General features: G+C 46.6%; 1 protein-coding gene across 1 annotated transcript; it reads right to left on the reverse strand.

Annotated features, from left to right (window-relative positions):
* Window positions 1-5619: 5619 nt before the first annotated feature.
* Window positions 5620-15703, reverse strand: LOC138370861 (homeobox protein Hox-A3-like). Its single transcript, XM_069335467.1, has 2 exons — window positions 15667-15703; window positions 5620-6848 (listed from the first exon to the last, which is right to left on the reverse strand). The coding sequence occupies exons 1-2, from the start codon at window positions 15680-15682 to the stop codon at window positions 6097-6099; spliced, it is 768 nt and encodes a 255-aa protein (XP_069191568.1). The 5' UTR covers window positions 15683-15703; the 3' UTR covers window positions 5620-6096.
* Window positions 15704-16547: the final 844 nt, after the last annotated feature.

The following is a 16547-nucleotide window of genomic DNA, read 5'->3' on the forward strand; positions in this document are numbered from 1 at the left end:
GGTCGCCCACCCCACGAGCCTGAGAAGGTACAGGGGAAACATTATCTGACATAAAAACAAAGAGACTTTCATTCACGAATGTGCCCCTATTCCTACCATGGAACCACAATTAGAGGCAGGACGCCTAACAAGAAGCTATCGCCGATCATGCAGGGGCCCCCCCTAAGGGTGCGTCGTGAGTAAACGCCCCACAAACACCACCTTAAGAACCGGCAGTACGTCGAGATCGGGTTCAGTGACGAAAGGAGGATTGACAAAAGGTTCCCCTCGCTCTCGACGTTGGGTACTACAGTTCTACGGGTGCAAGAGTATGCCTCCCCAGGCACCCGGACGTCAAAATAGAAGGCCAAAAGAATAACCAAAATAAGCAAAAGGTCGGCAGGAAACCACAAGCAGATATTAGAAGAGAGGGTGGGGGGGAGAAAAACGAAACATAAGGAAAAGGAAAAGCAATCCAGCACAATTGGAGAAGACAGCAGCAGGAGCATTAGGCCACAAAAGGATAGAGGACTTTCCCATGGAGCATCACATTATCCCATAAGTAATTATCAAAAGAAGGCACCAAACCGGGAAGGCTATGTAGCACCATCAAATACGCAAAATAAGCAGAGGGCGCTAAATATCACCAAGGATGCCAATACGAGGACAATAAGGGGCAGGGCGGCGCTCCATCAAGTGACCATGGGTTAAGCGAGTATGGCCAATACGCAACCTCGCCAGAGCTGTTTCCCACCTTCGGTTACGGTGGAAGGAGGACGGCCACAAGGAAACAACATTTAAGAGTACGTAGCTTGTTACCAGTAACAGACAACCAAGAAGCCTGCCAACGGGTAAGGACCGAGGAATGGATAACCGGGTAAAAGTCGGAATACGGAATGCCTTAACGAGAGATGGGACAAGAGCGGACAGCTTCCTTGGCGGCAGCATCCGCACGCTCATTTAAAGACACACCAATATGGCTGTGAACCCAACAAAACTCAACCGACTTAAATTTACTGTGAACGAGAAACAGCCAATGCTGGATCTCGACAACTACTGGATGAACTGGGTTAAAGGACCCGAGAGCCATGAGGGGACTACGAGAGTCAACAACCACTACAAAGGAAGATTGACAATAAGAAAGTAGACGATGATGAGCAGAGAACAGCATCAAGTTCCGCTGTGAAGACGTTAGTCTCCGGAGACAAGCGATAAGTGCATTCAAGAAAAACAACAGTAGCCAACACCGTCCGCAGACTTGGACCCATCGGTGAAGACGGGACCGGAGCGGGAGTGAGAAAAGTGCTCAAGGAAAAGGCGTTTCAGAACCGTAGGAGGGGTAAAAGCTTTAGTGATGCGAGTCAAGGATTTACAAAACTTTGGAAAGGGAACTCTCCACGGGTCAAAAAGAAGGAACAATTTAGGAGAAACATTAGAAATACGAACGAAAAGAGAATCCTGTAAGCGAGATAGTCGGGCAGAAAGAGGGAAGTGGTAAAGAAGAACAGGAACCATAGGAGGGGTAAAAGTCAAAGCATGACGGAGGCGAGAGGAAGGATGTTGTAAGGACTGCGCATGATAGCGAAGACAGTAGCGATCACGGCAGACCTGGAGAGATAGGAAGCCAGTGTCAACCGGGAGTCTAACAAAAGGCACCAGAGCTGAGGCACAACCCTGTATGGTGCAAAACATCATGACGACAAAGAGTAGGAGGAGAAGCAGACGAGTAAGCAGGGGCAACCATAATGGAGTTTAGACAGGACGAGAGATGAGCATGCCCTTATTCTTCCTCCAAGAAGTATGGGAAAAAACCTTAAGAAGGGCAAGGGCCTTAGAACATTTAACTGGGAGGTAAGATATATGGGGGTGACCAAGACAAACGAGTGTCAATGATTAACCCCAAAAGCTTAGCCGAATCCTTGTGCACAAGGGAATGGCCATAAATCGACAAAGAGGGTCGAAAAACGCCATGCTTCCGAGTAAAAGTCAAAGCAAAAGTCTTAGAGAACTTTAGGGCAACTAGAGAGGAAAAAAAAAGTAGTGCTTAGAACACTACCTTGGGGGTACACCCTCATATTGCCTGAAAGGTGCAGAGAGAGGGGTACCAAGCCTCAGTTGAAAGGAACTAGACAAGAAACTTTGGAGGAAAAGGGAGATTCCCATGAAGGCCAAGAGAATGAAGTTTGGACAGAATATGATACCTTCAGGTAGTGTCTTATGCCTTTTCCAGATAAAAATGGACGGCAACAACGGAGGTCTTCACAGCAAAAGCAGTATGAATATAGACGTCCAAGTTCACCAGGACATATGCTGTGTTGCGGCTCTTGCGAAAACCAAATTGAGAAGGGGAGAGGTGGTGATAGTGTTCTAAGAACCACATCAAACGAACCTTAATCATACGTTCAAAGCTTGCAGACAACTCTTGAGGGCAATAGGGCAGAAGTCCTTGGGGATGACCCGAGAGACCCTGGTTTCCGAAAAGGGAGGACAACAGCATCAAGCCAGTCCTCAAGGTCTGAAGACTACTCCCAGACCCAATTATACAAACTCAGTAAATACCAAGATGTGCACGGAGGTAGATGGTGAAGCATCTCGATGAATGCCACTGGAGCCCGCCGTCGTAGAACCGCAGAGGGCCATGGCAGACTGACGCTCAGAAGATAGTTGGGATCGTTATGGAGAAGGCGGAGAGGGGGGTAGAGAAATATAAAGGTCGAGATTCTAGAATAGGCTTACGGAGGAAGGAAGGATTGAGGAAGAGGAGATCCAGAGCTAACAGATGAAAAGTGGGAACCCAGTTCGGTCACAACCTGCAATGGTCCGCCACGAGTACCATGGAGGTGAAGGACCGGCAAGACATCGGGGACGAACTTACATACCATCTTGCAGATATGCTTCCAGATCTGTGGTAGAGGAGTTTCGGACGTAATGGAGGAGACAAGACATCCAACATGCACGTTTAGCTATACGGATAGTCCTATGGGCCACCGCACTATTTCCGAAACAAAGACTCAACTGTAAGCCAACGGCGGTGTCTCTTCCAGGCCACACTTACAGCGGACAGCCTGAACACAGGCCACACTCCACCAGGGAACGCAATTCCGCGTTCCGAGAGGAAGAGCGAGGAATAGAGTTGAGGGCAATGGCGAAGACAATGTCATTAATAAGGAGAAGGGCACGTGGGAGAGGCAGAATGGAGAGATCGGAGATAGTAGCACGGAGGGTAAAGAGGCACCAGCCAGCCTCGGCATACCGCCACTTAGGGAAGGAGAGCAGCAAGAGCACCAACCGAGAGGGAAGCAGGGGCCAAAGAGACCTCCATAGCAGGAACAGGAAGCGTAACCACTGAAAAGAGGGGACGGAGCGAGAGAGTCAGAAATATGGGCCAAGAAGAAAGCGAAGCCTTTTGACCCGCCAGGGAGGAAGGATGAGTCAGGATTACGCTTCTGACTCAGACAGGTGTCCCAGCAACTACGTACTGGACAACGGATACCAGCGTCTCAACAGAAGCTGAACGAGAGCATACCCGACGGCCGTTGGGAGAGTGATGGACACCTGCCCATACTGACAGGGGGCGTGGAGAGCCAATAAGTGGAGAAGGATGAGAAGGAGAATCGGAGGGAGACGAGGAAGAAGACACAGGAGACATGACTAACCGGGCAGAAAGAAGGGGAACCCCAGACAGAGGACAAGGAGGGGGATCCTTCGGGACAGAACTCAAAGGAACAGAGGGGGGTGGTGGGTGTATCAGGGTCCAAGGCCTGGAAGCAGTTTAGAGTTTCAAGAAGGTGGGAAGGACGAGGAGAGGAGGAGCGCAACACGTGAGCATAAGAGACGCTAGCATAAGGCGGTAGCCAGCAAACCTGGCGTCTCGCCTTAGGAAAAGATAATCGCTCCCAGTGCTTCAAGTTGAAAATGGCTGCCTCAAGCTTGTGATGTATACAAGCACGGGAGAAAGTAGGGTGGGCCTCACCACAATTGAGGCAGCGAGCCTGGGGAGAAGTGCACTCCGACTTTGTCCTTTGTGTAGGGACGAAGGTCAATGAGACTGTTCCAGAGCAGCGGAGGGCACCATTCCCAAACCTCCTGTACTTATTACAGAACCGATGAGAGGGAATGTACTCCTGGACGGAGCACCTGGCACCAGCAAGTATGACAGGGTGAAGGGTCCCACCATCAAAGGTTTGATGGTAGGACGGCGTCGGCCACGAGAGAGGGACGAGTAAACTAATCTACCTGGAGGACTGAATGGCCCTGGGCATCTAGAAGTTGACGAATATCTTCGTGGCAGTCCTAACAATTCCGAACAACGGTAGCAACATGGGGTGGGAGGAGAATAGTGCCAATACTGGCATTCAATTGAGCACTCTTAGAGACTTTCAAGGGTCTTGCCAAGGCAGACAAAGCAGCCAAGCGGGAAGCTGCATCCTGAGAAGGAGCAGCAACGACACGTGTACCGAGACGGGTGGGGTGGAAAGTAAGAGGCACCTACAGAATCAACAAGGTGTCTATGAAGAGAAATCGTCAGGAGGCGCAGAATCAAGAGGGAGGAGATCAAAGTAGTTGGCCCACGAAGCAGGACCTAACAAGGCCTGATACACATTAGTACGGGAAGAAATCGAGCTAGTGCGGACGTGTCGAGGATGGCGTTTAGAACTCCCAGAGGGGGGGGGGGGGTTAAAAGGCACAGTAGTCACAAACTAGAAACGAAGCCGTGCCAGGGGACGAGGTGGCCACCACTGGGGGCTTGGGCTCGACCCAACCACAGAGGAGGGAGGGGAGCCAAGAAAAGTAAGCAGAGGTCAAAGGAGGAGCAAGGTCGGGACCCAATGCAGCGGGGGCTACAGAGCATGGTCTTCCAACACGGTCCAACTCGGGGGGGGGGGGGGCTGGGTCGCCCACCCCACGAGGCTGAGAAGGTAAAAGAGAAACAGAATGCGACATAGGTACGAAAGGAAAAACATTCAATCATGAACGTGCCCAAATACGTCCATAGAGCCAAAATTGGCGACAGGACACCCAACAAGAAGCTATCGCCAATCATGTCAGGGGTGCGTCATGAGTATATGCCCCCACCTTCGCCACCTTAAGAACCATCAGTCCGTCAAGATCGGGTTCAGTGACGAAAGGAGGATTGACAAAAAAAAGGTTCCCCTCGCTCTCCAAGTTGGGTACTACAGTTCTTTGGATGCAAGAGTATGCCTCCTCGAGCACCCAGGCATCAAAATAGAAGAAGTCCGAAAGAACAACTAAAGCAAGCAAAAAAGTCAGCAGGAAACAGATAGAAGAGGGTGAGAAAAACTTAACATAAGGAAAAGGAAAAGCAATCTGGCACAATTGGAGAAGACGGCAGCAGGAGCACTAGGTAAAAAAAAAAAAAAAAAAAAAAAGACACAGGACCGTCCCATGGCGCATCACCCTCCATCAGCCGACCACCGAGCCCCCTCACAGCGCCAATGGGCCGGATTGGGAGGGGGGTTCCGTAAATAAACCCACGATAAACAAAATTAAAGAACTGGGCGAGACTAGCTTGAGCTGCCACATCCCATTTAGGGCATTTACCTCAATAAAATCTCGCTCTTTAAAATGTTACTGAAAAATGACACCAAATAAAATTATAGTGGATAGTCACACAGTTAAGCCATTGCTAAGGTTTCATATTTAATACTACTAACCAAATACATTTTCTTACATGCTAGGTAACTATGATTAATCTTAAGTTTAATTAAGATAGTCGACTTTATACCATCTTTACAAATGTCTAAATTTATTCTTTAGTTCCACCCCCCCCCCCCCATCACTCCCCTAAAGGATAACCAAACCTACACTTGCCCCATCCTGGGGGATGGGGGTGGGAGAGTGTGGAGAGAATGTTACCAGATATATTGTGGTGGGTGGCCACTGACGTTCCACGCTCACTGCTAACAACAGTTGTGTGGAATTTCAGCCTTCAGCACTATGTAAACATTCTAGCATCTTCGACGTCTTTAGAGATTAATAAAGATACACGCCACTAGCTATCTTTTCTGCCCATGCCGCGTCAGCGATAAATAATTGTCCTTTGGCGTGAGGGGGGGGGGGGAAGAGGGAAAGACAGCCAAACTACCCATAGATGAACTAGAGATAGTCTACAGGCTGGTTAGTGTCTCTTTCCTCTTGTCGTAACTCTTTTGTCCAATCTGTTGCGACTGAGGGTATATGCAACAGAGGGTAGGGTGGGGACTCTTGTAGGGGCGGTGGGCATGGCATGTGCAGGTTGTATTGATACCCATAATGACCTTGTCCCATCAATTGCATGTCGTGCATGCTGACGGCAGGAGAGAAGTTAGTGGGCGCCATGTAGTGGGGCGTGGGTCCATGGTGTCCCGTCATGGAGGCGACCATACCGGATCTGTTGTACTGATTGGGCCCACTGTAATTGCTAGGGAAGTAGTGAAGAGCTTCTTGTAGGTGATGAGGACTGGACACTCCCGACCCGTGTGACAACTGCTGATGACCCCCGCAGTGAAACTGGTTGGCTGGAGAGAAGGCGTTTACTTCGCTTGAAGGGGATGCTGTTGGCATACACACAGCAGGTGATGCACACGGTGAACTGGAGCTCTTGTCGAATATTCCCTCGGATTTCTGCTTCTTATACTTCATCCGACGGTTCTGAAACCATACCGTGATCTGCCGTTCAGACAGGCTGAGCGACGCCGCAATTTTTATCCGCCTTACCCGAGACGGGTATTTTTTGAAGTGGAACTCCTTCTCCAGTTCGACAAGCTGAGCTGAAGTGTAGACCGTGCGTGCTCTTTTAGCAGACCCACCTCCGGGCAGGGCAGCAGGGCTGGCATTTAATCCAGCAGCAGTACTGCTGACTTCGTAATCTGTAGAGAAGCTAACGTTAATGACTAATGCACAGCTTTGTTACAACCACTTAATTATGTGGTTCTCTGTCCTAGCACCTATTAAGGTGCTGCATCATTAAAACAATGCAAGAAACCACGAGTTAATTAATAATTAGAAACGCCGAACTAAAAATAGCATTTCCCAGGCAGTTAAGACCAACTTTAAGTCAACACCAATTTGTTGTTATTATTTAGGTTTTTTACTAGAAAACTGCCATCTTTTATTACCACTTTCGGTCTACTCTGCCTTTATTCATACAAGAATTTTAAATTATTTGCTCACAAATTATTCACCAAGGGGCCTCGTAGCCTGGTGGATAGCGCGCAGGACTCTTAATTCTGTGGCGCGGGTTCGATTCCCGCACGAGGCAGAAACAAATGGGCAAAGTTTTTCACCCTGAATGCCCCCGTTAACTAGCAGTAAATAGGTTCCTGGGAGTTAGTCAGCTGTCACGGGCTGCTTCCTGGGGGTGGAGGCTTGGTCGAGGACCGGGCCGCAGGGACACTAAAGCCCCGAAATCATCTCAAGATAACCATTCAAGTCTTTACTTCATTGACAATGAACCATGATGGGGAGTCACCTTTATTGCTAAGCATTAAGTATATTTCCCACTCCCTGCTAACACATTCAGTTTGCACACTAGTGCATTAAGAATTGTGCTGCAACCGCATCAGATAATCTAGCAAGGTTTGCCAAGTTGGTGTAACACCATAGTACTCTCCTATTTGTGCTTGCAGAGGGTCGAGCTTTTATTCTGTTCCCACCTCTCATCTGCAGTGTATAAATAGTTACAGAAGCCTTTGTTACACTAGACAATTTATTGAACCCAAGGTTAAGAGTAAAGATCCACCTACCATCAATTATTATAGTTGGCAGCATCTGCCATTTAGTCCCACCTAAATTTATTATTAAAAAAAGGTACTACAGTGGCTATAATATCCCTCTGGCGGTTGTTAAGGGGGCATGGTTTCTTAAAAGTTGTTCAATGTCAACCAATATTTTGACTAGTATATGAAAAGGGATGCAATTGTTCCAAGTTTAAGTACTGCAGCGTAATTGTATTTTTTTCAACGAATTTTACACATTTTCAAGTGTCAATAAACAAACACCTCTCAGATATAATCATTTTATAACACTTTTCCGACACATTAGCATATAAAGGATCCGGAGTTAAGGAGTTTCCAGAAATTCTTTAGTTTTCCCCAATATATATATTCAAAGTTCCCCCTAGAAAAAAATCAAATATGTCACGTTTATTGTCATTATAAAATCAATAAATGAACCAAGGACAAACGCTTACATGGGATTGTAGAGAAACTATGTAAAGTAAGTTTCATGCAAATTGTCCGATTAAAAAATATTGAAAACTAAATTTTTTTTTAACTTTTTTGAATAGAACAATTTTTAATGTATGCTATTGTGATAGTCAAATTTGATTTCAGTTTTCACTTTATTGATAATCATTTTACCATTTTGGAATAATTTCGACACCTTCACTATTTGTTTTCTCCTTATTTATGCTATGATGCCGAGACTGGCCAGATGAAACCCCTTTTCATATACAAGGAGTCATAAGTTTGAAATCTAACTAGTATTCATTTAATGCATTTTCTTTGCCATCTGGAGCCCTTGCCCCCAAGAGCCAAACTCAAAAACACAAGTGACAAATATACTTCGACGTATTTCACTTTTGTGGACGTACGGTGTTTTAGAAGTTTAACACCGTTTACAGCATTCAGAATACTTAGAGGGGTTCATCCTTCCAGGGCCGGAGAGGGGGAGCGGCAGGGATTAACAAGCTTAAACCCACTCAAATACGTACTATTAACGTGCCACCAAGAAGTCTTGGGGGAAAAGATCCAGGAGCGAGCAATAGACAAAAGTGATTGTTCCAATTCCTCAGAAAATAATGCTGTTGTGAGAACTGTCCACTCTGACTAATTTTGCCACGAGGGAGTTTATTAGGCAGCACCACTCGTCCTGCGAGTGGATATACCATCATAGTAGCATTTAGAAGCCCCCCCCCCACCCTTCTGCCTTAAGGAAAAAGCACCCGCTGGGTTGTTCATCTTAACACTTACCCAGATTCAGCAGAGACTTTTTTAATGGTCAAGTGGTGGTGGAGACGACGACGAAAAATTAACATTTGTCAACCTTTTAATTCCCCCCCCCCCCCCCCCCCCAAGTCTTGCAAGTGCTAAATGGGGAGTTTAGAACCGCATCTATATGTCAAATAATGTTCTAACAACTCAACAATGTAGGGTTTATTATTGTCCAAATTTTTAATATATAAAATATCCACAGTCTCGTAGATAGTGGTCAAGGCGGTGTCCGTCACTCCAGATGCTGCAACAAACTGCTCAACTGTTTTCATTCCGAATCTCTGGATATTTCAATCCTAGACCGATTCTCGCTATTACGGATTTTCTCCCACGGCCACAACTCTTCGTTCATAATGACTGGCAATGCCAGCTGCAATCATGTTGTACCAGCGTACTGTCACCGATTTGTGACTATCCTCCTTTCCTCGGTTACCTCGGCACCGAGGCAAGACCCTGAATTGATCTAATTTTATAAAGTCTTTGGTATGATTAATATCGTCACCTTCAACAGCCAGAGGGAGTGTGGATGGTTCAAATTAGAGCGTTTTTAAAGGTATAGATGGGACAAGCAACCATGGGGGGGAAGGTAGGAATACAAGACATGGTTGTCCTGGAAGTCAGGACATTCAACAAGGATATGCACGACCGAAAGAGGGACAATGCAATTTGGACACTAAGGAGGCAGGCAGCGCTCTATTAAGTGAGTGCAAGTTAAATGGGTAACCTTGCCAGAGCCGTTTCCCATCGTCAGTTATAGTGGCAGGCGGAAGGCCACTGGGACACGACTTTAGAGTACGCAGTTTGTTATCAATAACTGAAAACCAACAACTCTGCCAGTGGGCAAGGATGGAGGCATGAATAACTGGGTAAAAGTCTGAATCAGGAATACCTTAACGGGAGATGGGACAAATGTGGATAGCTTCCTTAACTGCAGCATCTGCACGCTCATTTAAAGACACCAACATGGCTGGGAACTCGGCAAAACACAACCGACTTAAATTTACTAGAGATAAGAAACGGCCAATGTTGAAAATCTGACCACCGGGTGGACCGGGTTAAAGAACCCTAAAGACATTAGGGCACTAGGAGAGTCGACTACCACTACAAAGGAGGATTGAGACCGGGAAAGCAGGAGACGAAGAGCATAAAGTTCTGCTGTGAAGATGCTAGCCTCCAGAGGAAGGCGACACATACAAAGTGTGGTCAGGAAAAACAGTATCCCACACCGTCAGCAGACTTAGACCCATCGGTGAAGATGGGAACGGAGTGGGAATAAGGAAAGTGCCCAAGGACGAGGCATTTCAGAACTGTAGGAGGGGTAAAAGCTTTAGTGATGTTTGTCAGAAGTACAAAATTTGCGAAGGGGGACCCTCCATGGGGGCAGGGATGGAACAATACTAGGAGAAACATTGGTAATACGAACCGAAAGAGCATCTTATGCGAGACAAATGGACAGAAAGAGGAAGGTGGTAAAGAGGAATTACAGGTGGGGGTAAAGGTCAAAGCAAGAGAGGCGAGAGTGAAGATGCTGTAAGGATCGTGCAAGATAGCGAAGACTTTAACGAACACGGTGGTCCTGGAGAGAAAGCCAGTGTCAGCGTACAAGCCGAGGGTAGGCATTTGACGAAAAGCACCAGAGCTGAGGCGCAACCCTGTATAGTGCAAAGGATCAAGATGGCGAAAAGTAGAAGCAGAAGAGTATGCAGGGCAACCATAATCGGGTATAGATAGGCCGAGAGAGGAATGCAAATAGAAGAGTGTGCGCCTATTCGCTTCCCAATAAGTATGGGACAAAACGAAGTAGGTTAAAGGCTTTAGAGCATTCAACACAGAGGTAAGAGACATGGGGCGACCAAGACAAACGAGTGTCAAAGAATAACTAAAAGCTTCGTGGAATTTTTGTACTATAGGAGATGACATTAAGTGACAGAGGGACGAAGAACGACCCCACTTCCGAGTAAAAGTTATGGCACAAGTTTTAGTAGTAGAGAACTAAGCCATGATTGGTGGCCCAAGATGACACGGCATCAATCGCAAGTAGAAGCCGCTGTTGAAAGAGGTGAAACACCACCCCGACAGCAAAGAGTAAGATCGGCAACAAAGGGTGGAGAAGACGCCAGAAGCAAGGGAGGAAAGAAGACCATTTAGGGCAACCAGAAAAAGTGTAGTACTCATAATACTACGTTGGGGCACACCTTCATACTGCCGAAAAGATGCAGATAGAGTGGTACCAAGCCTGACTAAAGATACAAGAGAGAAAGCTTTGAAGGAAGAGGGAATATTACCATGGCAAAGACCAAAAGAACGAAGTTGGGACTGAATATGGTATCTCCAATTCGTTTCATAAGCCTTTTCCAGGTCAAAAAGGACAAACAACAGAGCTCTTCGCAGCAAAAGCAGTACGAAAATAGACCAAGTTTACCAGGACATCAGTCGTACTGCGGTACTTGTGAAAACCAAATTGAGTAGGAGAGAGTTGGTGATGCTCTAGGAATAACATCAGACGGACATTTACCATACGCTCAAAGAGCTTTCAAATAACTCTTGAGAGCAGTAGAGCGGAAGTCCTTAAGGATCGTACCGAGAGACCCTGGTCTCCGAATAGGGAGTACAACGGCATCGAGCCAGTCCTCAGGGACGGACGATGACTGAGACCTGGTTATACAGACTAAATACCTAGACATGCATGGAGGGAGATGGCGAAGCATCTATGAACGTCATCCGAGCCCGCTGCTGTAAATTCACAGAAGGCCAGGGCAGACTGAAGTTCAGAAAAGAAAGGATCGTTATAGGAAAGGTGGAGACGAGTGTGGAAATCTAAAAGACAAGATTCAAGAACAGGCATACGAAGAAGGAAGCATCGACGAAGATGAGAACCAGAGCCAACAGAAGAAAAGTGGGAACCCAGTTCGGTCGCGAACTTCACTGGATCCGCTAGAAGAGTTCCACGGAGGTGGAGAACCGGCTTGACATCTGGAACGAACTTTCCTGCAATCTTGCAGATTTTTTCAGATCTGCAGCACAGGAGTATTGGACGTAATGGTGGAAACATTTCCAACTCACGTTTAGCTGTACGGATGTTCCTACAGGTCACAGCACTTTCCGTCCGAAACAAAAAAAGAATCTGCCGTCTGCAGGCGGCGGCGTTTCTTCCAGGCTGCACGCTTAGAGTGGACAGCCCGAGCACAGTCCGCATTCCACCAGGGAACGCACTTCCATGCGCCACAGGAGGAAAAGCGAGGAATAGACCAGAGGGCAGCATGGAAGACTGTCATAAAGAAGTAGGGCGCGAGAAAGAGGTAGAGAAGAGAGGTCAGAGATAATTGTGCGGAAAGAATAGCTTCCAGTTTGCCTTGGCAAACTGCCACCAAGGGAAGGACACGCGAGGGTGGAAAGAGAAAAAGGAAACTAGGAATGGGGAAGTGATCACTTATGGAGGTCAAGAACGTGCCACATGAAACCTAAGTAAAGGGACAACGTGCAGAGAGAAAGACCGAGAAAGGAAAGGGTGCGAGTTAGAGATTCCACACTAGTGGGCTCAACAGAATTCAGAAGAGAAGAAGCGAGAACGAACTGTTCGAGAAGACGACCTCGGGTGTTTGTCAGAATATCACCCCAGAGGCAATGTCGACAGTTTAAATCACCCAAAAGGAGCACCTGCTCTGGCAAGGAGTCCAGGTGGTGTTTAAGATCAGGAAAGGAAAACTTTTTTTTGGGGGGGGAAGACATGGAACAAGACTGTTTACACAAACACAGGCAGCAGAACAATGGATAGGTGATGGAAGAAATAGGAGGACGAATGGAATATCAGAACGAATTAAAAGAGCAGTAGACTTATGGGTCCCAGCAAGAGCTGGGTGGGTACAAAGGAATAACCACGCAAGTGACCAGGACGAGCACCAAGCATTGGTTCCTGGAGACAAACACAATGTGCTGAAAACTAATTAAAAAAGGGGGAGTTCATGAAAGTTCGCATAAAATCCACGAGTATTCCACTGAAGAAGACATTATCAAAGAGAAAGGACAGTAACAGAACAAGAAATAAAGGTAAAGAACAGTTTATTAAAGAATTTCAGAGTCAGGATCAGCAAAATCTGGGTTAGGGGGGCCATGGGTAAACTTACGGATAGAGGGAAGGGAGCGAGAGGGATTGAACCATAGGCGGACTGATGAGATCTGGAGGAAGAGGAGATAACCTAGAGAGGCAGGCAAGGACTAATGGACGAGGGGGGGGGGGGGGGGGGGGCCCAGAAATCGGGGAGTGCACCTCGACAAGGGCAGCAACCGAGAGGGAATCGGGGGTCGAAAGAAACCTAAATATTTGGGACAGGGGGTCCGACCACTGAAATGGGAGGAGACGTAGTGACAGTCAGAGGGAGGCGACTTACCTGCTGGAGAGGAGCCAGGCTTACATTTCTGACTAAGAGACAGGCGTTCCAGTAACAACGTACCGGGCGACAGACTCCATGGTCTCAGCAGGAGAACAGGAACGAGAGCGAACACGAAGATTGCTGGGAGGATTATGGACATCAGCCTGGACAGGTGGCGTGGAGGGTCAAGAGACAGGGGGGGGGGGTAAGAACGTGAGGGGAGATTGGGAAGACAAGAGATATGGTGGACTGGGTAGGAAAGGGCAGGAACCCCCAGATGGAGAACCAGAAGGGAGACCTTCCAGGTAAGAAGGCAAAGGAATAGGGAAGGAGGTGGTGGGTGTGGCCGGGTTTAAGGCCTGGAAACGGTTTAGAGACTGGGGAAGGTGGGAAGGACGAGGAGAGGTAGAACGCAACACGCGAGCACAGGATACACCCGCGAAAGGGGCGAGACGATGAACTTTGCGTCTCTTCAGAAGAAGAAAAAAAAAAAAAAAAAAAAAAAAAAAAAAAAAAAAAAAAGAGACCATCACTGTGCTTCAAGTTGAGGATGGCTTCCTGGAGTTTGTAGTGTATACACGAGCATGAGAGGGTAGGGTGGGCCTCACCGCAATTGAGGCAGCGAGCCTGGAGAGAAGTGCACTCTGACTTGGAATGACATCCCCACACATGGAACACAGTACTTGTGCATTTGAGGACACCTCGCCGGAACTTCCAACACTTATTGCAAAGGCTAGTAGAGGGAATGTACTCTTGAACGGAGCATCTGGCACCAGCAAGAATAATAGAGGGCGGAGGGACACGTTTACACGACCACGAGGTGGTAGAGTAAAAGTGTCCACCTGGAGGACAGAATGGCCTTGGGCTTCGAGGATATGTCTAATATCCTCATGGCAATCTTTCAGGTCCCAAACACCAGTTGCAACATTGTGTGGGAGGAGAACAGTGCCAACACTGGCATTTAACCGAGCGTTTTTAGAGACCCGAACAGGGGTCTCTCCAATGCAGGACAAAGCTAAGGGATTAGCTGCATCCCGAGAAGGAGCAGTGACGACACGCGTACCGTAATTGGTGGAGTTAAAAATAACAGGCATCCGAATCAACAAGGTTTTTATGGAGGGAGAAATGGTCAGGGGGAGTAAAATCCAGATGCTCTAGATAAAGTATTTAGCCCACATAGCGGGACCAAATAAGGCGTTTTAAGTATCATTACAGGAAGGAATCTTACGAGTGCGGCCGTGTCGGCGACGGCGTTGAGAACCCCCCCCCCCCAAAGAGAGAAGCGCAGTAGTCACAATGAGAGATGGAGCCGTGCCAGAGGACGAGGTGGTCACTACTGGGGGCTGGGAACTATACCCTACTGAAGAGGAGGGAGGGGAGTAGTCAGGAGGTCGGAGCCCAATGCAGCAGGGGTTATAGGGCCTGGTCTTCCAACAGCTTGACTCCGAGGCTTGGTCGCCCACCCCACGAGTCTGAGAAGATACAAGGGAAACCTTATCTGCCATGAAAAAGAGGAAAAAGTCATTCACGAATGTGCCCCCACACCCACCATGGAGCCACAATTATAGACAGGACACCTAACAAGAAACTTTTGCCGATCTTGCCGGTATAGGTTTGTATATATTGAAGAGTATATACAAATACTCCCCCCCCCCCTGTAAACAGCTGGGTATAAGGTGGTTTTAGTGAGCAGTGCGTCGGTCGAGTTTAACAGCAGTTGTTGACAACCTGACCAAATATATCAACTGGTGGCCAGGCGCGGCCGCCACCACTCTAGACCAGTTTCCTTCACCCCCCTCAGTTTTTTCATCTACAGCTCTTATATTGTTGACGTTATGTTCACACAGCCTCTACGCATTTCGAAAAACTTTAAATTATATACATACTGAAAAGAAATAAGACTTCAAGGACAATCTACAGGCTCTGCTGATCAAACTTAAAAAAAAAAAAAAAAAAAAAAAATGGTTATAACCTTATTTATACCCACCAACCTGTTGGCGGGTAGGTTACACGGGTGTAAATAAATATTTATTCTCTACAGTTCCATACTGACTTAAGGGGGTTGGGTAGGATGGTCAGTACTACTCTTCAATATATACAAAGCTCCACCCTCCCCACCCAGGTAAAACGAGTATGAATTAAAGACTACTCAAAATTCCCAGTAAGAATATGCATGCAAGAATAATCAGACTTTCAACACATACATACACCCAAACATACACACATTAAAACCTATATATATCTATAACCTCTCTGACATTTAACGAAACAAAGCAAGACAAAATTGCATTAAACAAAACTCAAAACAAATAAACGGGAGATACCTGGAGAATAACCCATCCTGTCAGAGACCAAGGCTGAACTGAGGAGGAACAAGGCAACTAGAAAACGATTACAACTAAGAACGTGGGGGGGGGGGGGGGGAAGGGGGGATTTTTTTTTATAAAGAAAACCAAAGAAGGAGAAACAAATATAACCTGACAGGCCTCTTCAACGTACACAACGCAACTTGAAGCCCAGTGTGTTTAACTCACGTTTATTTAAACTGATATAAATTTTCTTAAATCATCAAATATGTTTCTTCACCAGACTTATCCAGAATGGTTAACTCTCGTAACTTATACCAATCATTTTATTCACGCGAACTAACAAGGAAATTGGATAGTTTAGCGAGCAGGAACATCTGATGCTCTCAATTTATAATCTTGAAATTACGGTATGTGCTTCTGATACATCTCGTTTTCTGATAATATTCAAATTAACTAAATTAAATCTAAAATCTAAGTTAAAAGATATTGTAAGAGCACAGGTATTTGTTCCTAATTTTATAACCGAGCTTAAAGACATAATTGTTACGGATTTTCTGTAAGAGACGTACGTATAGGAGACGTAAGAGACATAAGTCTGTAAGAGACATATAGAAGACGTTAGAGACATATAGAAGACGTAAGAGACATACGTCTGTAAGAGACGTATAGGAGACGTAAGAGACAATTGTCTGTATCCAACACCGGGTAGCCAAGATGGCCGTATGACTCGTCAGCTAGTGGCAATTCCCAGACCATAAGGAAACTATTTCATTAACATACATACACATATATAATCTAAATGCATTTATTTATTATATAAACTCGCAATTAGAAGGAATAGAAAAAGGAGAAATAGGAGAGAAGTGTAATGAGATAGAGAGAGAGAGCGTAAGAAT

The sequence above is a fragment of the Procambarus clarkii genome, chromosome 33 (genome assembly GCF_040958095.1).
Source record: "Procambarus clarkii isolate CNS0578487 chromosome 33, FALCON_Pclarkii_2.0, whole genome shotgun sequence".
Lineage (NCBI taxonomy): Eukaryota > Metazoa > Arthropoda > Malacostraca > Decapoda > Cambaridae > Procambarus > Procambarus clarkii.